The 25809-nt window shown below is 34.1% G+C and overlaps 1 protein-coding gene across 14 annotated transcripts in view; it reads right to left on the bottom strand.

Moving 5' to 3' along the window:
- NEK1 (NIMA related kinase 1) overlaps nucleotides 1-25809 on the bottom strand; it is a 251489-nt gene that overhangs the window by 161994 nt on the left and 63686 nt on the right. For 13 of the 14 annotated variants that reach the window (XM_048212192.2, XM_048212194.2, XM_044379262.3 and 10 more), the window contains 5 exons: nucleotides 15903-15962; nucleotides 15593-15652; nucleotides 15451-15498; nucleotides 15209-15283; nucleotides 10145-10308 (listed from right to left, as the gene is read on the bottom strand). In XM_048212192.2, the coding sequence (XP_048068149.2) occupies nucleotides 10145-10308; nucleotides 15209-15283; nucleotides 15451-15498; nucleotides 15593-15652; nucleotides 15903-15962 (407 nt within the window). Of the gene's footprint in view, nucleotides 1-10144; nucleotides 10309-10979; nucleotides 11043-15208; nucleotides 15284-15450; nucleotides 15499-15592; nucleotides 15653-15902; nucleotides 15963-25809 lie in introns of those variants that run through there. The other variant, XM_044379261.3, reaches the window with a different exon arrangement.

Below are 25809 nucleotides of genomic sequence, written 5' to 3' on the forward strand. Positions count from 1 at the left end.
AGTGAAACTTATCTCAGAACTCTGTACCAAATATATCTAAGAACCTTCCTTAAACAGCATTGAAGTAAAATTAAAGCAGTATAGTAGCAATTTCAAAAATGAAATATGAACACGAATTCAAAAAAAAGTTTGTGCAAGTTTTCAAAATACAGTAAAAAGTGATGTCCAAATTCCTTGAGTATCACAACTATTAAAAACTAAAATGCACAGGTTATATTTCTGCATCTCTCTGACAATTATAAAAGAACGTAAACACATTGAGCTTAGAATACAAATAAAAAAAACAAGGGCATCTGGCTGGCTCAGTCAGTTAAGCGTCCGACTCTTGATTTCTTCTCAGGTCATGATCCCAGGGTTGTGAGACTGAGGCCTGAGTCGGCTCCGCACTGGGCGTGGAGCCTGCTTGAGATTCTCTCTCCCCCTCTCCCTCTGCCCTTCCCACCTCTGCTTCCAAGTACTCCCTCTCTCTAAAAAAAACTTTTTAAAAACCATAAGAGACTCTTAATCTCAGGAAACAAATTTAGGGTTGCTGGAGTGAACGGGGGGTGGGAGAGATGGGGCGGCTGGGTGATGGATATTGGGGAAGGTATGTGTTGCGGGGAGTGCTGTGTATTATGTAAGACTGATGATCACAGACCTGCACCCCTGAAACAAATAATACATTATACGTTAATAATAAAAAAAATTTTAAGTTTTAATTTAAAAATACATATAACATTTATTGAACATCTAATATATATTGTACCTGTTCTACTGTACCTAATATATATTGTGCCTTTTATATATTATGCCTGTAATATATTTTGAAAAATACAAAAATAAACAAAATCCAGCCCCAATAATCAGAGAACTCATAGTATAGTATCAAATGCAGTTAATTTTGGAGGTGAATTAAAAAGATGAACAAGTGATAGGCTGTGCTTCTACTCAGATTTTGGCTACTAAGACACACAAACTTCCTATAGCCTCTCTTTAAGACCATAACTAAGTTATGCTCTGGATAATACATGAAGTAATGTATTTTCTGTCTTCCAATAGGTTTAAACACTTCCTGACTTCCATCATTGGAATTTTCTAGGATTAGATAATCTCTATAGCTGGTTAAGAGCCTTTTATTATGACTGTCAGGTATATGTAGGTAGTAACTCTTAATCTAGTTCACATCACCAAATTAATAAATTTACCTAACATAACCCATGGTAGTTTGAGTAGATTAAATTAAGAAATTTGTTTATGCCTCTGTAGTGCACATGTGCTATCCTCTAGCAGTCATATTATGCACCGTATATTTATGAGATTAATATCTAGTCTGGATGCAACACATCTCCCTGCATGTATTGAGGCAAGGCTGTATCCTAGTCAGCTACAGTCCCTTTATAGAAGGCTGGGCCTGAAAAGGGTTATATACTTTAAGAGGATATGACATTCAGGCATGTAATCTGAAGCTGCACGTCCACTGTTAGGCTCTTTTGGGGGGTCCTGGAAGCTTACACCACCACTTGCAATTAAAAAAAATTGCTGATCTCTCTATGTATCCTGATTGCATCTCTAACCTTCATTGAAGTAAAACATGTTTCATTTCCCTAAGATACCATGTCCAATGTTTGTCAGTCTAAACCTCAAACTGACATATGTTAATACAACAGCTGCACAGAATTATTTTACTGAAACCTGGTCATATGTATAACAGTTTTGATTTATAGATTTTCATACCATTTAAATATATAAAGTACTCCTATTCTATTTATTTATATGATTTATAGGTTTAGCTTCACTGAATAGTCTTTTCCTAAGCTGGTTTAAATAAGAAAGGGAAGAAGAAAGGGGAGGTAAACAGAAGGGGGAATGAACCAAGAGAGACTATGGACTCTGGGAAACAAACTGAGGGCTTCAGGGGAGGGGGAATGGGATAGACTGGTGATGGGTATTAAGGAGGGCACATACTGCATGGTGCACTGGGTGTTATACGCAAGTAATGAATCATGGAACTTTACATCAAAAACTAGGGATGTACTGTACGGTGACTAACATAATATAATAAAAAAATTATTAAAAAAAAGAAAAGAGAAAGAAAACAGATGAACACATGGGAAGGGGAAAAAAGAGAGAGAGAGAAGGAAACAAACCATAAGAGACTCTTTCCGATAGAGAACAAACTTGAGGTTTGGTGGAGGGAGGTGGGTGGGAGATGGGCTAGATGGGGGATGGGTATTAAGGAGGGCACTTGTCATGTTGAGCACTGGGTGTTAAATATAAGTGTTGAATCACTAAATTCTACTCCTGAAAACAATATTACACTATATGTTAACTGACTAGAATTTAAATAAAAATGGGGAAAAAAGAAAAAAATAAAAATAAAAAAATAAGCAGGTTTACATAACTCATTGCTTTCAACCACAAACTTAAAACCTGTAGTGATTTTTGCTTAAGATTATCTTTTCCCCCTCTCATATATCAAACAAATACTTATTGAGTGTTAACTATCTGTCAATATTATATCTGTCTTTGAAGATGTAAAGATGTATAAAACAGTTCTAAAAATGCAAGGTTGATTCAATAAACAAAAATGAGAGTAATGAACCTTATTAAAAGAATAAAAAGACAAAATCAGTTTAAATGATCTATGACCCCTCGTAACACTATAAATAACCTGTCTTTATTTTCACATGCACTTGTTTACTACTACATATACACCAAAATAAGAACCCATATTCATATTCTTATTCCTCTCCAAAACAGTAAAACTGCTAAACTATTGGCACAAACTATTCGTGCTACATTCATAGAGATAAACCAGAAATAGTCAATTTATTCAATGGTCATTTTCTTCATTAAACATTATTAAGAATTCATAGGCACATATTATTTTAGACAAACTGAACACTCTATCATATTTTTCATCCTTTGAGTTCCAAAATTATACCACTTAAAATCAGTAAAACAGCAATCCAGATTTATAAAGTAATAACATAAACACCATATAAACCACAATTAAATAGCAAGAAAGTAGGAATTTGGAAAGTAAAATACAGAGACATTAAAATGTGCTAAAAAGAAGTAATTATTTTAAGACAAACCCTTTTTTTTATCCTGAAAAGAGAGGGGTAAAAAGGATTAAGTTCTTCCCTTTCCTTTTGTTATTACAAAGGCATGAATAACTGTCAACATCTGGGTAGGTTACTTCACATCCCTGGCTCAAATCCTTTACAAGTAAGGGATATTTAAAAATTCTGAAGGATGATAATGAGTGATTAAGAGGTAAAAACAACACAATAATAAGTAGCAATCCAGGTAGAAGAAATAATCTGAGAAATAAAAATGAGTCGATATGGTTTAATGTAGAAGAGCTGGAGTGGTATAGAGTTAATGAGATGAGAGAAGAATGTAGGGGGTTAAGCTTCCTCCTGTGTTTCAGTGGCATAATGTCAATCTGATGGAATGGAACTGCCATTAGCTTTACCCAAATTAAATGATGCAATAGAGAGAAAAAGACTTGGAAAAGTAAAAGCACCTATAAAACACAAGTGCTAAGAAGCACTCAATAGTTTTATAAAATGGTCTTACATGGCTGAGGCTCTAATAGTAAAAATCTAATTGAATGTAAGTTCATCAGCTGCAACAGTGTACCACTCTGATGGGGGATGCTGATAAGGGGGAAGACTATGTAAATGTGGGGACAGTGATAATAGACGGGAAATCTCTGTACCTTCTCCCTCGGTTTTGCTGTAAACCTAAAACTGCTCTAAAAAAAGTCTTAAAGAAAAAGCTAATTGAAGACGTGTGTTAAGACAGATATAAAGCAAAGTCAGACTGGCCAGAGTTACTGATAATAAGGGAAGAGGAAAAATATGTAAAGCCATGAAGAGGGGAGCAGGCAAATAGGGGTGATCCAAAATATAAGGAAAAGAGAATCTGAAAGAGTTGACCATAAATATCAATTTGCTGATTCAGTTTGAATTAGGGAAAAGAACTGACCGGGAAGGACAATGATATACAAATTACAATGAAACCAGATGGTTATGACAGTGTGGAAAAAATGTTCTTTAATGCCAATGGCCACTAAAGAGTACAAGACAAAAGAATCATAATATTTAAATTGGAGGAGACCTTAAGTATTAACTAGTCTAACTTCTTGCTGAATAAAGCATTTCTCTATTTCCATCTGGATATACCTGACACATGGTCATTCAAACCTCTAGTTTAGTAGTATCAGCTTGAGGACATTCATTAAATCCCATGACAGGCCAGCCATTACACAGCCCTCATACTGGGCTAAAATTGGTTCCTCAACTTCTCTGAGTCATAGTAATTCTACGTGGTGGAAATATAAATAACTCTTTTACATGAAAAGCCATCCAATTCTTCTAGGCTTGCTACTTTAAGCATGCTTTCTTTAATGGTGGCTAAATTCTCCCAGCTTCTTTAATTTTCCTAAGAAGTTGTTTTAATCCTCACTAAAGTCAATATGGCACAACAGTTGAGTGAACTTTGGAAAAAACTGTCCAATTTTGACTCCTGGTTTTACTAATAAATACTTATGTGGCCTTCAACAAATTATTTGTTTATGCAGTGCCTCAATTTCTTAACAGGGAGAATTATAATATCTGCCCCATGGCATTGGTGATAAATAAATGAGTTAATACTATGGTCAATTCCCATTATTCGCAGTAGTTATGTACTGTAAGGTCACCAGGAACACTGAATTAGACAATACTGAACCACCACCCCTAGGAAAAACACAGGGATATGTTCCTACTAGCCTCTTGTTACAACATCTTCTTCAATGGATTGATACATAACATTGTTTTGTGTTTCTATTTATTTTTTTATTTTTATTTTTTAAATATTTTATTTATTTATTTATTTGACAGAGCTAGAGACAGCCAGCGAGAGAGGGAACACAAGCAGGGGGAGTGGGAGAGGAAGAAGCAGGCTCATAGCGGAGGAGCCTGATGTGTGGCTCGATCCCATAATGACGGGATCACGCCCTGAGCCGAAGGCAGACGCTTAACGCTGTGCCACCCAGGCGCCCCTGTGTTTCTATTTAAAGATGCCTTATTTAATGTATATAGCTTGAACTCTGAGCCAACAATGCTCTCGCACTGGAGCAAAAGCTTACTTGACACAAATATTTTCTCCATGAAGTACATCACAGCCTTCCTGCACTTCGGAACACCAGACAGTACTTCAATGCTGTGTTCGAGGGCCATTTTAAACAGTGAAGTCACCAATATGAGGCACAAAAATGCAAAGTTTGGTAATAAATACCCCACAAAAACTACATTTGTTTATGAGTGCTGAAACAAGAAAGTAAAGCATCGCCTTTTCAAACTCAGTTTGGAATACGTGCACTGGACAACTCAAATTTTTTGCTGCTCTGTACACATCCATGAGTGACCGTGGAAGCACTGGGAGTATTAATTATGGGGTTATATATAAATTTTAGCAAGAAGTCAAATTCATAAACACTCCACAAATAATGAGAATTGACATATATGTAAATTACTTCAAACCGGTTTTGGCAGAAAGTGCCCAACTAAATATTAGCTCCTATTTTTATTATTGTTATCATCATTCTCATAAATCACTATTCTTACAGGTGCCTAGTTTATCAATATCCTTTATGTAATCAGTATAGAATATAGTGAAAAATTCATCTCCTCTACTACTTTCATTTCAAATTTTATATTTTCTAAAAATATTCCTTAGCTCCTAAAAAGCTATTGGTGCTAGCCAGAGTGTAATAAAATGGTCACTATTATATACTGTCAGACTGAAGATAAATAGGTACAGTTTTTCCAAACAGAAATTTAGTAATAGTTAATAAATACATTTAAATAATAAATATATTAATATTTCTTTCCAGAATCTTCACCAAGAACTAACTGACCAACTTCTTTAATCTAATAATTGCCCTTCCAAAATTGTTATACAGAAATGAGAAACAAAAAATAAAATTTGGCAAATAATTACAAAAAAATGAAAAATTACAACCAGTGAATTACAGTATGGGATTTATTACATAAATTATGATAATTCAGACCCTGGAATCTTACAGACACATCAAAATTCCCTTGAAAGCAATTTTAGCATGGGAAAATGTTATGGTAAAAACGTTAAATAAAAATAGATTTAAAAAAACCCAACCAGATACAAAATTGTACATATGATTTGATCTCCACTAACTAAAGAAAAAAAAAATGCAAAGAAAATAGACCAAAGTCTTCACAGGAACTGCCTCTGTAGAGATGAGTAGTGATTTCCATTCCTGCTTCCTAACACCCTCCTTATGCTTCATAATTTTTCTGAAACTAACATGTATCACTTTGGCAAGCAGAAAAACAAGACAAAAAACCCACTTGTGACTTTCCTTCGGGTTTCCTTTTTCCATGAGCAAAAGGGAGAGAAAAGAGGTATGAATGTTTGGTTAAGAATCCTATGTGAGGGGCGCCTGGGTGGCACAGCAGTTAAGCGTCTGCCTTCGGCTCAGGGCGTGATCCCGGCGTTATGGGATCGAGCCCCACATCAGGCTCCTCTGCTATGAGCCTGCTTCTTCTTCTCCCACTCCCCCTGCTTGTGTTCCCTCTCTCGCTGGCTGTCTCTATCTCTGTCGAATAAATAAATAAAATCTTTAAAAAAAAAAAAAAGAATCCTATGTGAGGGGCAGCTGGGTGGCTCAGTGAGTTAAGCATCTGCCTTCAGCTCAGGTCATGATCTTGGGGTCCTGGGATCGAGCCCCGTGTTAGGATCCCTGGTCAATGGGGAGTCTGCTTCTCTCTCTCTCCCTCTACCCACCCGCCACTCATGCTCTTTCTCTCTCTCTTGCAAATAAATAAATAAAATCTTTGTTAAAAACCCCAACTCAAGAATCCTATGTGAGGGGTGCCTGGGTGGCTCAGTTGGTTAAGTGTCTGCCTTCAGCTCAGGTTGTGATCCCAGGGTCGTGGGATGGAGCCTGCTTCTACCTCTCCCTCTGCCACTACTTCTGCTTGTGTTCTCTCTCAAATAAATAAATAAAATCTTAAAAAAAAAAAGAATTCTATGTGAAAGGGAGATGACAAGGTACTTAGTTTCTAGCATTTTTAAAATAGGAAATATGTGAGCAGTCTTCAACTCAGCAATGGAAGCAGTATTAAATGGGAACTTAAGGATTAGAGGAGGAAAAAAAGAATAAATGCTTTTGAGTAAAGCAAAACATTGAGGAGTTAAGATAATAGCTTAAGTTTGAGGGAGTTGTAAAAGTTGTTGAACATGACAGTGGAAAAGGACTACAGCATATATGTAAATATGAGACAATGAGTATTATGAAGCATAGAATTAGGAGAACATCATACACACAGCAGTTAAATATTTTCCTTACCAATGATTACTAGTTATAAATGACAAGGGTATTTATATTCTTACAGCACAATATAATTATACTAGGTTCAAAACTTTTCTATTGTTTTCTTTTCATTTACAAGGAGTTTGCAGGAGAGAAGAAAATCTTTGATACATGTTTTAAAACTTGTTTTTTCCCTAATTTAACCTATCGTGAATATATACTCCACCAGGATCTGAAATTAAGAGAAATAAATTTGACTGCTCAGTACTAAACTGTAAAACTAACACATTAAAAAAGAAAGGAGTTGTAAACCTAATGAAATGGAATGGCTTGCTGACAAAGGCAAGGTTTTGTTGAGACCTGATCACACTAACATGTACAAATAAAAAAATAAACTCATGAGGATGACAGTAGTAAATGCAAAGGTAATGATGAGAGAGATGAAGGGTGCCCAAAAAGCTCCCCCTGTAGCTATTCAAGCAATGACCAAGGGAGGGAAAGCTCAACTCATCCTCAAGGCCTCTTCACACAGGCTCATTTCTACTACAGAGAGGCACGTGTCCAGATGTGAGAGCATCTCATAAGACCAACTAATTCAGGCTTAGAAGAGCAGTAGTGACTAGCCAGTGTTCATTTTCTGACCAGTGGTATTCTATCACTAAGTTTTCAATAGTTGTCAATAATATGAAGAAATGACTACTTTATTTCTACAAATCCAAATTTATTTAATCAAAGGATAATCTGTATTCTAAGATTATGTCATCCTACTTTTTTCACATTAAAATGTCCATTCTTTTGGGGCACCCAAGTGGCTCAGTCGGTTAAGTGTCTGGGTCGTTTTTAAAAAGATTTATTTTTTTTATTTGAGACAGAGAGAAAGAGCATGTAGCTCCACACTGGACTCCCTGCTCAGTGGGGAACCTGCTTCTCCCTCTCTTCCCCATTTGTGCTCTCTCTCACTATCTCCATCGCTATCTCTGTCTCTCTCAAATAAATAAAATCTTTTTTAAAAAAAAAAAAAGAGTGAGCGTTTAAGGAGCAGAACTCTACGGTCAGATGGACTTAGTTTAAATCTGGGCTCTACCACTTACTAGCTGACTGACCATGCACAAGTTTTAAATCTCTGTAAATCCTAATTTCTTCATCTTTATTAAAAGAATAATACCTAATTCAAAGGGTTGCTGTGACAAATAAATACAACTTGGTATATAATAAGCGTTCAATAATACCTACCATCATTAATAATAAGAACAATAATTTCATGCAATGTAAGAAAATGTATACTATATGTCTGAGTACTGCTAGGCCCACAGGGTTGATATAAATGAAATAGAAGTGATCTCGTAAACATAAATTATTTAAAAACTGAAAATTAAAATAGTGAAACTATATCTAATGCAAAACAAAGATTGAATGGGAGATGTGGTATAGTTGAAGAGGTAGCCATTTAAGATAATTTGAAACTCAAATATATGCATATATTTCAAGGTTCTAATAAGAGTTTGATTAAAAATGGCCCAATGTAATCCATTATTTGTTATTCCAATTGCGAAGAACCAAGAAATGTTCTGGAAGTTGAACAGTGTGAAGAGGCATCACGTTGTTTTCCCTATTTTCTTTATACTATATCTATTTATTTTAGATGTAATATAAAGCAAAATAAAGCCAAATTAAATACTAGAAAGATCTATAACGCCACAGGATAAAAGCCACACACAAATTTGCTTTCCCATTTCATCAAAAAAATGCATATTGTGAGTTGGTAGCCTTCCTTTCTTAAAAACAGACTCTACAATTAGCTTAATACTTTAGGCTACCGTATATTACATAATGTTAATTGATATTCACCTCATTTATTTACCTCTGCTCACCTACATTTTAGTCATCTTTTATAATTGGGGGATCATAAAGATTTTTATTACATTCAAAAGTATTCTCCTTAAAATGACACAAAAAAGGCAATGTAACTGAATTTTCACAAAATGATATCTGCTTTTGTTTTAAACAGATGTTTTATAGAAAAAATGGGAATATCTAGGAAAACATATATGTATACCTAAGAAAAAAGGAACCATGAAAATTAAAACTACTAATTACTATCATATTAAATTAATTCAATGGAAGAAAAGGTAAAATCTGATGAACAAGATCACAGCCATCAATCAGAGACAAATGTAAGAAAACAAGTCAAAACAACAAAAAGTGGGATTCTAAGAGATGAGGAAAAAAAGACAAAAAAGGCATGCTTTGAAATTCTGCATAAAATGTGATTCCATTTAAATATATTCTGATTCATTTAAAGCAAGTGGGCAAAATTATTACAACCATATGTTTGTGTAAAGTGATACTATCACATGTTTTTTTAAATAAGTAGGTTCAGCCTGTAACATATAAATATGCTACAAAAATGAGGCTGAACTGAAGAGCTACATGTTTGCCAATTGTAATCAAAGGCCAAATTTGCACCTGAGAAAATTACTGCATCCAGAAGGCAAAAAAATATTCTTTGTAATCAATACAGAAGACATCTGCAAAGTACAGGTACTAAGCTATATAGGACCTAAGACAAAATTACACACAAGAATGAATTTATGGATCATCACAGCTCAACCTGTTTACACTGGCTTATTTAGACATGATCTTTAATCTTTTCAAAGATTTCTAAGAGAATCAGCATTTGGGAATGGTGATGACCTGTAGCCCCTTAGGAAATCCTGGATGTATTTCAGGTGAAATTCCTCTGTAGATAAACATGCAAAATGACTTTCATTATTTTCTTTGAAGCAAAGCATAATCAACTTCTGCAGAACACAGCCATACCTTTCTGGATGTCTTCGGCCATATATTTCTCCTTTCCATTTAGTTTCATTATTTTCTGCTCTTTGTTGCCGCATTTGATCAAAAATAGCATGATAATGTTCATACTGTCCTCGAGAAGAAAAAGATGATGGAGCCACAGCCCCTCCACTGCCAAAAAAGGGAGCCTAGGAATTAAACAAAGAGCTCTCACATGTTTATCTCATAAGGCCCAAAAGGCCTGTGCTACCCTAAAAAAAAAGGTTTTTTTCAACACTTGACTTTTAAAAAGTAATTAGCTAATTTGAACATATTAATGAACAGACAGCCTAAAGCAAAATGTTTTTCTACTACATTATAACCACTAACAATAAAAAAGTAGTATACTTTGTTACTAAGAATAAAGCATAATTTAATAAACAAAAATATAAAAAGACATTAAAATTGTAAATATTGAAAAGTCTGGTCTTAGTAAGTTTTGAAACAAGTTTCTAGTACACATTTTATGATGCCATTCTATTAAGTTTAAATATGTACAGCTTATAAGTAAAGCAGAGCCTACTTTAATAACACTCAAAATTATATTTAACAAAAACATTTACATATGGCATTTAATATACCTCAAATCCTTCAACGCCCAAAATGGTAAAGATATAAATACCACTGAAACATATTCTAGATGTAAATAAAAAAAGCAAGACATCATAGCTATCCTTAATCAGTTTATAAACAAGTTGAGAAACAAAGCACAAAACTAGAAAACCATTCCATGTCTGTGATAAATGAATGGTAACAGGTACATTCTAAAGCAGTAAGTACTGAGACTGAGCAACTTTCACAAAATAGAAAAAAACTTACCAGAAATAAAAATTCCTCAGATGAAAAAAAAAGGCACTAGAGAAAGATACTGTTCAACCCAGCCCTGAAAGCAATGTAACAAAGAGCAATTGAATGCTTAAATATGAGCCAGAGTATTAAAGTAAAAATAAGCGATGTATGTGTAATATTTGTGTGTTGACAGTAGGAGGAGGAAGACAGTATGCAAACAAATAAGAAAAGGTGGCATTGGTCATAAAAGCCTAGTTTATCTAACTGCTATCAACCCTTTGAGTTCATATAATAAAGGACAACAGAAAGCACTTATAAACTTTCTGAGAGATGTAACATAGCAAAACAGTTTTTAAGAAGGTGAGTCAAATTATGCACGATAAGCAGGAATAAGAGAGAGAATAAGGTAAAGGAACTAATCGGAAGGCTTACTGTGCTGATGCCAAGCCACAAGCCTAGAAGCAAAGCAAGGCAATCAGTGAAAAAGGGAAGGGAGCTGTGGATTCTCTTTGGGAATAACACAGAATAAAAGCAGACATAAGGCCTTGCTACTGAGACATAAGAACTCAAGTGTGTGGAAAACTCAGTTAGAAAACAGAGATGTCACACAAGGATAAGTTTTAAAAGTAAGTGTGTAATGCTGCACAAGTCACGGTGAAAGAATTTCACTATCAAGAGAAATCAATAACCTCAAATGCAGAGGTCAACAACACTGAAAATAAACTGTTATGACTAAAGTTGAGTGGTAGCATTTCAAAACCCATTTTGGGGGGGGGGGGTGGGAAGTGATGAGAACAGAAGCCAGAATACTGACAAGTAAAAGAACAGCTTCCAAATGATAACATCTTAAGGAAGAAATCTGGCTAAGAGAGAGAAAAGAGGCAAAGAAAAATACTAGAATCAAATAAATTTCAGTGTACCCACTGAGAAAAAATCTTCACATAGTAAGTTGCAGACAGTATTATAAGAAAGCATGAGGTTTAAAAAAAAAACAGCTCGAGATGAATACAGATAACTCATAAAAGATGTTTGAGAAGAGATGAAAGTTGTCAGAAATAGGGAAGATAACTAATTAGGCAGGAAACCCCATCAAAGGAATCCTCAGACACATTTCAAAATGTGCCTCTCCAGGCAAGAATCAGAATCAGAATCCTGATAAAAGGCAGTTGCATCTCCTGTGAGACTGGTTACTCTCTGAGTTTAATCTGGTGCTAATATCACCTTGACTTGAATTTGAGTTTTCTAATGTTTCTCTTCAGCAAAAATGAAAGTATGCGAACATCTCTGAAGGTGGCTATACTGAAAATAATGCTGAAAACACTGTACTAGAACACTGAAGCAATATGATCTTCCAAAAATCACCTTCTTCACCAATTATAACCATAGATGCATAAGTTTAGATGAATATATAGACTTGTGTAACTACTACCACAATCAAAAGCATATCAATCACGACCCAAGAAGTTCCCTCATGTTACTTTGCAGTCAATGTCTCCTCATTCCAGCAGCCACAGATCTGCTCTCTGTCATAAACTGGACTGCCTCTTCTATAATTTCATATTGATTGATCCATGTTGTCGCATGTATTAACAGACTATTCCTTTTATTGCTGAGTAGTATTCCAACATATCTTCAAACAACAGATAAGCTTCTTACATATTATGATCACCATATGATCAAACTATGTATATGGAACATTTCATAATGTCAAAAAAACACACACATTCATAAGAGATACATTAGAAATAGACAAAGCAATAAGTCCCAGATTTTGCAGATAGTAAATAATCAAAGACAGTTGGTAATTTATACTGTGAATAATACCATTAGAGGTATATAATAATGTATTAATTTTGAAATCTTTCCCTAAGTGTTTAGTTTCTGTTTTATCTTTAGGGGAACTCCTTAATTTGATCAACATTATACTGAGGCTCCAGGTCCCTATCAACTGTACAGAATTCAAACAAGCTAAAAGGTTAAATATTTCAAACCCCAATGGAAATAAGTACAGAAACTAACACAGAATTTGCTTTAAATCACGGGAAATAGTTTTATTAATCCTCAATGAAAGCATTATAGAAATTTATAAAATGAAGCAGAAATCCACTAAGCACATACTATGTAATTCTGTTGAAAAACTGTCTCAATCAGTTATCAGTACAAACTATCTCAATTAGTTGATTAAACTGGACTTCAGGATTAAGTATAGCTTTAGACATCATAGAAAAAAAGACATTTTACTGCAGAGAAGATATATGCAAAAGGAGAAGAAAAAGTAATCGAATTCTCAACACTAACCATGTACTTGATATAAAATGCCTGACAAGATCTGAGGGCCTACACCTTAACTGTTTTGTTTTACTTTCCAATCAGGTAAGATATGGAATTAGTTATTTTAGAATGGGTAATTTTGAGTCATTCCTTGTCATTCAGGAGGTAGTAAGCTCTACTTCTGAGTAACGTAGATAGTACAGCACAAAAATGGTAAAGTATAATTTTAAAGATAAAATTATATTACTAAAAACAGTATAATATATTAATACAGAATTAGAAAAAGTGACTCTTACTGAATTATTAATATGAGAAATCAAGAAAGCCAGGACAGAACACACATATCTATATAAAATAAACTTTTATTCAAATCGTAACTTGTGGGGAAAAGAAGTAAAAATGGTAATCAAGTCAATTTGACAAATCTATTCAGCACCTAAATACCAAGTTTAATGAGCTTGGGTCAGGGGAATTCAAAATTTAAAGACATGTTGACTAAAAGTTGATTGGATGACATACATTAAAATTATAATACAGAGGAATAAAAGTATATTTGTTTTTTATTGCTGTGTAACAAATTACCACAAACCTAGTAGCTTAAGACAATACCCATTTATTTTATCTCACTATTTCCTTGGCTCAGGAGTCTAGATGCAGTTAGCTGGGTCTCCTGCTCAGGATCTCACCAAGCAGCAATGAAGGTATCAGCCAGGACTGCAATTCTCATCTGAGGCTCAGGATCCTCTTCCAAGTTCACTGGATCCTGGCAGAATTCATTTCCTTGTGGCCATAATGCTAAGGTCACCATTTTCTTGCTAGTTGTTGGCCAACGGGTACTATCAACTCCTAAGGGCCACCTATACTTCCCTGCAAGACGAATGTTTGCTTTTTTCCAGGCCAGCAGAAGCATGTCTCTCAGACTTTCTTCTCCCCTTCCAGTCTGCTATGAGGGAGTGTCATCAAACGTCAACAGTAATAACTATCCCATCAACCACTTACCACGTAATGAAACCTAATCAAGAGAGCTACAATACCACCCTATTCACAGGGTTCCACCAAGTTGAGGGAATACAAGGTATCTACACCAGGAATCAGATATTTGGGGGACCATCTTAGAATTCAGCTTACCATAGATATGTAAAGGATGCTACCAAAGCAAAAGAGAAAATATAAGATTCAGATAAGCAGAACAAAGAAAGAAACAGAAGTTAAACCTATGAGTCCTTGCTAGTCACACTCCAGGCATTGTTCTTGAAATTTTTCCTTTTCTTTTCTTTTTTCTTTTTTTCTTATTTTTAAGTGAAGAAGTTAAGTCTCAGAAAAGTTAAATAACTTGCCCAAGGTTATAGTGTCTGGCTCTACCCAAAAGAAATGTCTGAATTAATATATCTAGGTAAATAGTTAGCTAGGTAATCTGCTATCTAGGTAAATGGTTGGAGGTGGGATTGACAGTGAAGTGGGAGGGAGGGGTGCTATCAAGTAAAGAGAAACACAGTACAAAGACAGATTACGCAGGCTACACACAGTGAGAAAACAATACAAGTTTGGTTTTTAGTTCAGCCTCACTTGAGCGCAAAATGTATGGTAGGGAACAGATGGAGATGAGCTTACAGAGATAGGCAGGATCCAGACTAACAAGGATCTTATGAAAACTTAATCTTTAAGGCTAGATGAAGCAACAGAAGGACTTTAGGCAGAGGTGTGACAAATTTTATTTGATTTTAAAAAGATTCTTCTGGAAGGAATGGTATATCATAGCCTTCATATCAAACTTTTTTAACAATTTAACAGTGTCAGATATTAGTTTTCAATACAAATTATACATCAAATACATGTAGGAAAACTAAGAATTTGTAATACATGAAGAATTCTAGGTAAAAAGTTAAAACCTCCCTCCCTCCCAAAGCCAGTTATATACATTTCAAAGAGCAAGGTGAAACTGGAGAAAAAAACCGCAGTAGTGTAACCATAGGGGTATCAAATGCCTACCTTTACTTCACCACTTCCACCAGCACTTAGCACGTTTCTCCATCCTTGTTCCCTGGCCCTATTTATTCTCTCCAACTTTTGGGGGAAAAGAAACAAACAAAACACAATTTCAAGTATTTAATATAAAACACATGAAACACATTTACTAACACAATGGAAATCACTGTATTCCTTTAAGAAAAAAAAGTATGTGTATGGAGAGGGGGTAGAATGTACCATGGAAAAATGGAGTATCCTCTTACCCTTTCCTTTTCCTGTCTTTTCATCTGCTCGGCCTTCATTAAACTAATCTGTAACAATTTTAAAGACAAAATTCTTAGAACTCTTGAAACTATTATCATCTACAACGTGGCAAGGGAAGAAAAACAAAAGCAAAAAAACTACCTGATCCTTTTGTTTCTTTTCTTTTTCAATAAATTCCAACCTTCTCTTTCTTGCTGCTTCCTTAAATAAAAAAAGAACATTTTTATCAATAGTAATTCCTACTTTTTCTAGTTTCATAAGGAAAGTTAGTATAGCAATGGTAGAGGTATGCCCAGGGAGATTAGGAAGAGGAAAAAAAAAGGATTAAGTTAAAGGTTTATTTGTTTGAAAGAAATAAGGAGGAAAGGTTTGGAGGTTTAATCAGAATTTGCTTCTCTTCTTAGAATTGTTTTTGCAAAGCTTTAAAATAAGCAGACAGATGTCTTTATACCTCAAACATTTTCCTCCTTTCTTCTCCAGGATTCACTTTCTTCACTGGAATTTGATGGGCCTGGACAAAAAGTAAAACTACAAATTAGATAAGGATTTTGAGGTACCTATTTGAAAATTCAAATTTATGGAAATTGAAAATAAGAAAAAAGTAAAGCCAAATACTACCATGACTCTTTCAAAATACATTTTCCCTACAGTAATACAATAATAGTAGGGAACTTTTAACACCTACTTACATCAATGGATAGATCATCCAGACAGAAAATCAACAAGGGAACAGTAGCTTTGAAAATCACATAAGACCAGATGTACCTAACAGATACACACAGAACACTCCATCCAAAAACCTCAGAGTACACATTCTTTTCAAGTGCACATGCAATATTCTCCAGAATGTTAGGCCACAAAACAAGTTGCAATAAATTCAAAAAAGATTAAAACCATATCATGCATCCTTCCCAACCACAATGGTATGATTTTAGAAATCAATCGCAAGAAAAACTGTGTAAAGAACACAAATAAATGGAGCTAAATAACAAGCTACTAAACAATGAATGGGTCAACCAAGAATTCAAAGACAAATGAAAAAAATACATGTAAACAAATGAAAAGGAAATACAACGGTCCAAAATCTCTGGGGTAAAGCAAAGCTATTCTAAAAAGGAAGTTTACAGCAATACAGGCCTACCTCAAGAAACAAGAAAAATCTCAAATACAAAACCTAACCCTATATCTAAAGGAGCTAAAAAAAGAACAAGGCCCAAAGCCAGGAAATAATAAAGATTAGAGCAGGAAAAAACAAACTATATATATATATATATATATATATATATATATATATATATATATATATGTAATTTCTAAAAATAATACATATATATATTATTCCTAAAAACAAAAGAATGACTGTAGTGTTTGATACGGTGTTAAAAAGAAACCTTAGATTCAAAGAAACTGTGGAAAAGGGTTCTTCCCCAATCACTAAGTTCTGTCCTCGACACAGATGTTAATTTTCAGTTTTCTAATATGAAAATAGAATGTCATTTAGAAAGCCCAATACTGAAGAGATCAGTTTTTTAAAAGTAGTTATACAAAATATATTCACTATATAAAATTCAAACAACAGTAAAAAGTTATTTTACTTCACTCTCTACTTCTAGAGGTAACCACTATCAATATTTTCATGAGTATCCTTTCAAGACACAGTTAAATATATACACACTTAAATATACACATAACTATATACATACATAGATTTTTAGCTTTTTATGCTTCTTATATGTTCCTTGACATTTCCACATTGTAGTAAGCAAATTAACAATGGCAATATTCCACACAATGGATATAATTTATTTATTTTAGCATTCCTCCAGGGATGAATAACTGGGTTGGTTCCACTTTTTTCCTACTCTATATGCCTGTAAGGCACGTTCTTGTACATACATCTTTGCGCCATATGCAAGCCTTTCAGAAGGGCAATTTTTCTAGACATGGAAGTACATGTCTAACATAACCTAAATGTTGAGAAAAACTACCCTCCCAAGAGGCTGCACCAAATTATACTCCCATCAAAGAACTCATTTACTCACAGTCTCACAAATATTGAATATTATCGATCTATCTTGAATTTCTGCTTTAAACAAAGGCTAAGAATATCTTCCAGTATGGAGATACTAACGTTTCTCCTTTTATATAACAATTGTTCATCTAATTGTGGGATTGTTCAATTTTAGGAGCTCTTTGCATACTGCAGAAAGTAAGACTATTACAGAGGTTACAAATATTTTCCCCATTCTTTAGTTGCTGTTTGTTGTATCTTTCACTACACAGAAGTTTGTAATTTATATATAGTTAAATCTGCCAATCTTTTCCTTTGTGATAACTGCATATATTGTTTTGCTAAGGAAGACATTTTAGACCTCGATATTATATTTTGTTTCTGCTGCTTAGTTTCATTTTTATATTTAGATCTTTAATTTAGATTTAGATTTTTAAATGTTTGTAGTTAGATTTTTATTTTTAGACCTATCTAAAATAAATTTTTATTCATGGAATGAGCTGGGAATCTACATTTTTTCTAGGATTTCTAGGAAATTCAATTATCTCATAACAATTTATTGGCTGATACATCTTTTTTTCCCACTGATTTAAAATGCTTCATATATCATTTAATAAATTCACAAACACATTTGGGTCAGTTTCTGGAATTCTCTATTCTATTCTACATAATCATCTCCTCTTTCCCTTTTTTCCTTTTTTTTACTGGGATATAACGCCACCTTTAAGAAAGTAGATAAAAGATCTACACAAAGGTTAGCAAAAATGAAGGAAATACCCATGTAGCTATAACTCAAGTCAAACCAACATCCAGAATCCCTCCAAGTGCCCTTCCACAAATTCCACCTCTACCAGAGAGGTAACTACCATCCTGACTTTTTAACTACCATCTTGCTTTTCTTTTTCTTTTTTTTTTTTAAGATTTTATTTATTTATTTGACAGAGAGAGAGATAGCCAGCGAGAGAGGGAACACAAGCAGAGGGGGTGGCAGAGGAAGAAGCAGGCTCTCAGCAGAGGAGCCTGATGCGGGGCTCGATCCCAGAACACCAGGATCATGCCCTGAGCCAAAGGCAGACGCCTAACGACTGAGCCACCCAGGCGCCCCCCATCTTGCTTTTCTTTACTGTTTTGCAATTTACATGTGCCTTCCTAAACAATATAGTTTAGTATTTTTCTGATTCTGAGTATTATATGAATGAAATTATACAATATGTATTCTTTTGTATCTTGCTTCTGTTGATTAATACTGTTTTTGGGATTTATCTATGTTATTGTTTCTATCTACATTTGTTTTTTCTCACTCATATATAGTATTCCTTTGACCATGACTCCTCTCTTAATCAGTTATCTTGTACCTTTCTCACTAGGTCTATTCTAAAGAATTTCAACGAGTTTGTCACTATTTCTTTCCATTTCATTTTGTAACTGATTACACATTTTTGCATGTGCAAACTGTGTCAGGCTACTTTCCTGAATTCATTAAGAGTTTTCTGCTGCTTCACAACAATTTTCTAGGTAAGTAATTATATCATCTGTAAATAATGTCTATGTTTTCTCTCCTCTACCAATATTTATGGTTCATATTTCTGTTTTTAATTGCACTGGCTAGGGCTTCTGGCCTAATATTAAAAAAAAAAAAAAAGCAATCAAGGAATCATAGCAAATATCTGTCTTGTCTCTGACTTTAAAGGTAATGTTTCCAATTGTTCATCATTATATACAATCCTTGACATAAGTTTCAGGTATATATAAATGTATCAAGTTAAGAACTTTCCCTTCTACATCTTGAATCAAAGAAATTCTTGTGTTTTTTTTTTTTTTAACTACTTGGAGGTATGACTGACATACAGAAAGTTATACATATTTAATGTATACTACCAAAGAAGTTTTTAAAACAAAAATCAGTGACAGTGCCTGGCTGGCTCAGTTGGTAGAGCACGCAACTCTTGATCTTGGGGTTGTAAGTTCCAGGCCCAAACTTCCTCTAGTTGGAGCTTACTAGGAAGTGGTGTTAGAAACGGATACTTGATCAGAAGTTAAAACATTCTCAGGAGCCTGGGTGGCTCAGTCGTTAAGCGTCTGCCTTCTGCTCAGGTCATGATCCCAGGGGCTCAGGTCATGATCCCAGGGGCCTGGGATCGAGCCCCGCATCGGGCTCCCTGCTCAGCGGGAAGCCTGCTTCTCCCTCTCCCTTTGCCCTTGCTTGTGTTCCCTTTCTTACTGTCTCTCTCTGTCAAATAAATAAATAAAATATTAAAAAAAAAAAGGAAGTAAAACATTCTGTATTATAAAATTAACCCTTTTTAAAAAGTTAACATCTTTCAGGTCCAACTTCAAAGCAGTATGAGAGAGCTTTAGGATAAAAGAGGTAGAAGGAGACAAGGACTGCTAAAGACCTTATGGAAAAACTCTTTAGAGATAAGTAAACCTCTTCTTAGAGATAAGTAAACTATAACCCAGACAAATGAGGTTAACTAATTATTCCTGGGGCAGGATGAAATCTGAAAAGCTCACCAGGCCTCAGCAATCTTAAAAACAAAACAAAAAAACTTTTTTTCTTAAAAACAAAACAAAACAAAAATTAGTCTTAAATTTTATTGAAGTTTCAGTATTACTGAGATAATTTATATATGGTTTTCTCTTCTCATCTGTTAATGCAGTAAAAATATAGTAATCATTTTCCTATTATTGAACCATCCCCTGTATTCCTGAAATGAATCCTATTTGATAATTATTATTCTTTTAATAAACTGTTTAATTTGTCTTTTTAAAAATACTTTTAAAGATTTCTACATGTATGTTCATAAGAATAACTGACACATGGTCTTCTTTTCATTTTTATCCTGTGCTAAATACTTAAATTTTGTAATCAAGGTAACGCCTAATGTATGATCAAATTTTCAAACAATTCAAAATATAATCCAATATGCCAAAAAAAGATAAAAAGTATTTACAGGAAACTTTAAGTTATGTATCATGTACCAGTTTTTACATTTTTCAACTACCTTAGGAAAAAATGAATATAAAGAGAACACTGTACAAAATTATTTGTTTGTTGAGTTTCAATACAAAGAAAAGCAGCTGTTACTTTAAAAAATTGCTTCAGTGATCATATACATTATTATCAAAATATTTTGGCATTTTATTAAATCATTTAAAAGGTCTTTAGCAACAATTCCACTTCAATAGCAGCTGCCTTTTAGCAAAAGCCAATGTTATTACTTTAATATACTACTCATTGCATCAGTTTTCTAAATTTTATAAAATGATCCAAAGAAATAAGCACTAAAACTCTAAAAGGCAACTCAGAATAAATCAAAATAAATGACCCTCAATTAATATGACGTTAATAAAATAAAAAAAGAACTACAAAGACACACACGTTTCTTCTTCAGAAAGTAACATGATATATAATTTAAACACAAATTCCTCCTTATGAAATGTAACTTATTTTAATGAATACATTACTTAATACAAGCACAATAAAATAATGCTATTTAGAATATGTAACACTACCCCATGTGTTGATAAACTGATAAAATGATTCTTTTTATAATGTACTTTGCCAATTTAATTCATGATCATCAAAATCAAATCCATTTCAATTTAATTAATTAATTTTTAAAAAAGATTTTATTTATTTTTGCGAGAGAGAGAGAGAGAGCACGAGCGGGAGAGGGTGAAGAAGACTCCCCGCTGAGTACAGAGTCCAATGCAAGACTAGATCCCAGGACCCTGGGATCATGACCTGAGCTGAAGGCAGACACTTAACCAACTGAGCCACCCAGACACCCTTAATTTTTTTTTTTTTTTTAAGTAAGCTCTTGAAGAAGACTCCCCACTGAGTACAGAGTCCAATGCAAGACTAGATCCCAGGACCCTGGGATCATGACCTGAGCTGAAGGCAGACACTTAACCAACTGAGCCACCCAGACACCCTTAATTTTTTTTTTTTTTTTAAGTAAGCTCTTGAAGAAGACTCCCCACTGAGTACAGAGTCCAATGCAAGACTAGATCCCAGGACCCTGGGATCATGACCTGAGCTGAAGGCAGACACTTAACCAACTGAGCCACCCAGACACCCTTAATTTTTTTTTTTTTTTTTAAGTAAGCTCTATGCCGAAGGTGGGCTATGAACTCAGAACCTTGAGATAAAGAGTCTCTCATGTTCGCACACTAATTGAGCCAGCCAGGTGTCCCTAAACCAAATCCATTTTATCGATACAGTATAAGTTAGTTTAAAGCTGCATAAACAATGTGGTAAGTGGTACTAAATCTCACATCATAAGCAACCCGTGAGCTTACTACCTGAGAAGACCCAAGTAGTGGGTTCCCAGAACCATCCCACCCCCTCACTACATTATTAGTTCCTAACTCCTAATCTCTAACTTTGGCTAGTTATTTCAATTCAACTCTCACTTAAGTTACCAGTATCTTACCACTTAACCCCAGAAATGGCAGTAGGGTCAATGAAATGACAAAAATACTGAAATATTTAAAGAATAACTTTCCAATTTTTTCTAAAAGTAACCAAGAGTAAGAAATATATTTCACGTCAGACCCAGTAAAGATACATACTCTGTGTAGCTGATTCTCCTACTTTCCATCTATTACCAAAAAAAGTCTCTGTTCTTTATCCAGTAAAAACATTTTTCCATCACTAATAGACAGAGACCCCAAATTTTAAAATCAATGGAGAGTACTGGGGCCACTGTTACTGACATGTAAGAAAAAAATACAATTATTATTTGGCAATAAATATTATTTGGCAATAAAGAGGAATGAAGTACTGATACATGCTACAACATGGTACATGTTATAACCTTGAAAACACTGTGCTGAGGACCCAGACAAAAAGACCATATATTATATGATTCCATTTACATGAAATGTACAGAATAAGCAAATCTACATAGAGAAAAGGTAGATTAGCAGTTGCCTAGAGCAATGGGGATTGGGGAAGAATGGGGAGTGAAAGCTAACTGGAAAAACATATTCTTGGTGGTGATGAAAATGTTCTAAAAATGATTGTGGTTATGGTTACACAACTCTGTGAACTCACTAAAAGCCATTTAATTGCACACTTTAAATGGATGAATGGTATAGTATGTGAAATGTATCTCAATAAAGCTATTTTAAAAATATACATATCCTCAAGAGTTGCAGAATCATAATTTCTGGACAGAGAGCCCTGCATTCTGTATTTTGAAAGGATCCACAGTTTAACTCTTACCAGTTCTCAAAATCTTTGAATTGCAACATCAAACAATTTAAAAATATTAACACAAGTAACACAGATCTCACTTTAAACAAACAGCTTTTAAACAGATTACTCAACAGTGAGCAGTAAGAAGAGTATGTTTAACTAAGGCACCTACATATTCTTAAGTAAGGTAAATGAAGACAACAATTATATTCATCTTTTGATGCTCCACTGCCACATAAACAAGGTATTCAAGTATTTGTGAAATAAAAATACCAAGCTGTTTCTTTGATATCACACAGGTATTTTTAACTGTATCCACACAGAAGAGAAAAATGTGTTAACATAAAATTGCATTAAGAGAAACATTTTGTTTTGTGTTTCTTTTTAAAAATCAGAACCAAAATACTAAAACCTATGCATAGAGCTCCCTCCGGTGGCACAAGAACAGAATCCTTTAAAAAATAACATTACACAAACTAGAGCAGACATGCAAATATTTTTGATATGCTGAGTAGTAATAACTTAATATATTAGCTTAAATTTTTCCAATTAAAAAGTGACAAGACAATATTATTAAGTGGTTATGGTTTTTCTTATAAACTTATCATTTTCAAGCTTCACCTCCTCCATGAACACACACCAACTTTACACCTATGTATGGGAGCAATTTCTCCTGGAGAAGAACTGAAGCCTGACTGAACAGTTTGTGCACAAGAAAAGATAGAAAGAACAAGAGAGACAAAGACATGGTAAAAAAGGGAACCCCAGGCTGTCACTAGATTTCTCAGCAGAAAGTTTGCAAGCCAGAATGGAGTGACATAATATATTCAAAGTGCTAAAAGGGAAAAGCTTACAACCTAGAAGACTCTACTTGGCAAGATTATCATTCAGATTTGAAGAAAAGATCAAAAGTTTTCTGGACAAACATGATAAATAAGGTTATCACCACTAGACCAGCTTTACAAGAAATATTAAAGGGACTTCTTTAAGTTGAAATGGCAATAATTAATAATAAGAAAACCTACAACAGTAAAAAATCTCACTGGAAATGGTAAAAACTGGATTAATCACTTATAAAGATACAAATTTTTTTAAAAAGTAGTAAAATTAACTAAAACTACAGTAACTAGTTAAGGGATACATAAAACAAAAAGATATAAAGAGTGACATCAAAAATATAAAATGTGGAGGGGGGAAATGCAGTGTTTTAGAGTCTGTTCAAATTTAAACTATTAACTTAAGCTCTCATAAACATAGGATGATATACATGAGAACTTCACAATACCACAATGCGAAAGTTTACAGTAAATGCACAAAAGAATATGAGAAAAAAATCTAAAGATGACATTAAAGAAACTCATCAAACCACAGTGGAAGAGAAAAAGAACAGAAAAGAACTATACAACAGCCAGAAAACTGACAAAATGGAATAACTACATATGTATCAAAAATTAAATGTAAACAGACTACATTCTCCAGTCAAAAGACATAGAGTGAATGGATTTTTTTAAAAAGACATAGAGTGAATGGATTTTTTTAAAAAGACATATCTATATACAAGAGACTCACTTCAGAAGAGAAAACACACAAAGACTGAAAGTGAATGGATGAAAAAAGATATTCTATGCAAATAGATAAGAAAGCTGGTGTAGCTCTACTCATATCATACAAAATAGACAAAAAGACTATAATAAAAGATAAAAAGGGGCACTACATAATGATAAATGGGTTATAAAGATATAACATGTATAAATATCTATAAATATATATGCAACCAGCATAAAACATGAAAATACACAAATATTGACAGACATAAAGGGAGAGATGGACAGCAACACATAGCAGGGGATGTTAACACCCCACATCAATGATAGATCATACACACAAAAAATCAGTAAGGAAACACTGGCCTTAAACAACACATTGGACCTGATAGACTTAATAGATACATATAGAACATTCATCCAAAAGCAGCAAAATACACATTGTCAACTGCACATGGAACATTCTCCAGGATGGATAACATGTTAAGCCACAAAGTAAGTCTCAAAAATTCAAGAATACTGGAATCATATCAAGCATCTTTTCTGACCACAATGTTACAAACTAGAAATTACTGATGTAAGAACACTGGAAAAACTTCAAATATGTGAAGATTATACAACACATTCCTGAACACTACTGAGTCACAGAAGAAATCAAAGGAGAAATCATAAAATACCTAGAGACAAATGAAAACAGAAATAGGGCACACCAAAATCTATGGGATGCAGCAAGTGCAGTTCTAAGAGGAAAGTTCATAGCAATACGGGCCTACTTCAAGAAATAAGAGAAATATCAAACAATTAAACAACTAGAAACAATTGTTAACTTTTTTAAAAAAGATTTTATTTATTTATTTGCAATAGAGACAGAGCACGAGCAGAGTGGGCAGGGGAAGCAGCAGAGGGAGAAGGAGAAGCAGACTCTCCACTGAGCAGGGAGCCTGATGTGGGGCTTGATCCCAGGGCCCTGGAATCACGACCTGAGCTGAAAGCAGATGCTTAACCGACTGACCCACCCAGGCACCCCAAACAATTTTAAACTTAACAATTTAAAGGAACTAGACAAAGAAGAACAAATGGAGCCCAAAGGTAGTAGAAGGAAGGAAATAATAAAGATCAGAAATGAAAGAACCTTTAGGTAGACTCACTAAGAAAGAAAAAAGGAGAGAGGGCTCAAATAAATCAAATCAGAAATAAAAGAGGAAAACTTACAATTGATATCACAGAAATAAATCCTGAGACTACTATAAACAATGATATGCCAGACTTAAGAAGCAGATAAATTCCCTATGGACTCTGGGAAACAAACTGAGGGCTTCAGAGGGGAGGGGGTTGGGGGATTGGGATAGGCTGGTGATGGGTATTAAGGAGGGCACATATTGCATGGAGCACTGGGTGTTATACGTAAACAATGAATCATGGAACACTACATCAAAAACTAAGGATATACTGTATGGTGACTAACATAACATAATAAAAAATTATTTTTTTAAAAAAAGCAGATAAATTCCTAGAATTTACAATTTTCCAAGACCAGAATCATAAAGAAAGAGAAATCTGTATAGACTGATTACTAATAAAGTGGTTGAATCAGTAT

This window comes from Ursus arctos, unplaced genomic scaffold (assembly GCF_023065955.2).
Source record: "Ursus arctos isolate Adak ecotype North America unplaced genomic scaffold, UrsArc2.0 scaffold_11, whole genome shotgun sequence".
Taxonomy (NCBI): Eukaryota; Metazoa; Chordata; class Mammalia; order Carnivora; family Ursidae; genus Ursus; species Ursus arctos.